A 938-nucleotide genomic window follows, 5' to 3' on the forward strand; every position below is an offset into this window, starting at 1 on the left:
ATGTTGAAAGTAGTCAATAACGTCATTATTGGCTCAATTTACTCAAAATTCTGACGTGTCAGACAAATTCTGGCAACGGCATCGTGTTTAGCACGAAAAAATTTTTGAGAAATGTATTATCGCATTTCGAAGAGAAAAAAAATGTTTTATCGTCACACTGTGTAATTAATCACTAACAAATTTAATACTTACAGTATTAAATTTCTCTACGACAAGGTGACTTTCTTGAATAATTTTTATTATCTTTATTTAATATTACGAATATTTTTAAATAAATCTTTTTTGTGCATATATGTGATTACGTAAAATAAAAAAAAGTTTATAATAAAATGAAAACGAAAGCCAGTTGTTTTACCTTAGCGATTTGAGTTAAACCGCTAGCACATTCTGCATGACCAAGATTGGATTTTACAGAGCCGATCATTAATGAAGTTTCTCTGTTCTTACACAATACATTAGAGATAGCATTAATTTCTTGGGGATCGCCAACTTTGGTAGCGGTACCATGTGCCTCTATGTAATCCAAACAAGATGTCGGTATTCCGTATTCATTGTAAAATTCTGTTAGTAAAGTACTCTGCATAAACGTCGATGGATATGTTATTCCTTCTTCTTTGTAACCATCATTGTTTAATTTAACATGCGGACATATGGCATAAATTCTCTTCGCATTCTTCATTTTTTGAAGGTATATCACTGACACCGTTTCGCTACGCACATAACCATTTGCAGTAATATCAAAAGGTCTGCAATAACCGCTGAGTGAAATAATACCTGAAAGATACGAAATATATGTAAAAATATGTGTGGAAGTTTATTCAGAATGAGCAATTATCTTTTTCGTTTATCAAGATATGTTATTCAATTTTGGCAAAAATTTTATTATAAACGTTTTTATAAAAATTACTCTCAATCAGATCGGAAGAGCACACGTCTGA

The 938-nt window shown here is 31.1% G+C and overlaps 1 protein-coding gene across 1 annotated transcript; it reads right to left on the reverse strand.

The window, feature by feature from the left end:
• Positions 1-290: 290 nt before the first annotated feature.
• Positions 291-904, reverse strand: LOC105460135 (fatty acid synthase-like). The gene has a single exon (XM_011706579.1). It carries the CDS (start codon positions 677-679, stop codon positions 320-322), a length of 360 nt encoding a protein of 119 aa, XP_011704881.1. The 5' UTR covers positions 680-904; the 3' UTR covers positions 291-319.
• Positions 905-938: the final 34 nt, after the last annotated feature.

This window comes from Wasmannia auropunctata, unplaced genomic scaffold (assembly GCF_000956235.1).
Source record: "Wasmannia auropunctata unplaced genomic scaffold, wasmannia.A_1.0 LD327872.1, whole genome shotgun sequence".
Classification (NCBI taxonomy): domain Eukaryota; kingdom Metazoa; phylum Arthropoda; class Insecta; order Hymenoptera; family Formicidae; genus Wasmannia; species Wasmannia auropunctata.

What these genes read in the sequence shown, in the direction of transcription:
- LOC105460135 (XM_011706579.1), bottom strand. Translation starts at nt 679, where the DNA reads ATGAAGAATGCGAAGAGAATTTATGCCATATGTCCGCATGTTAAATTA.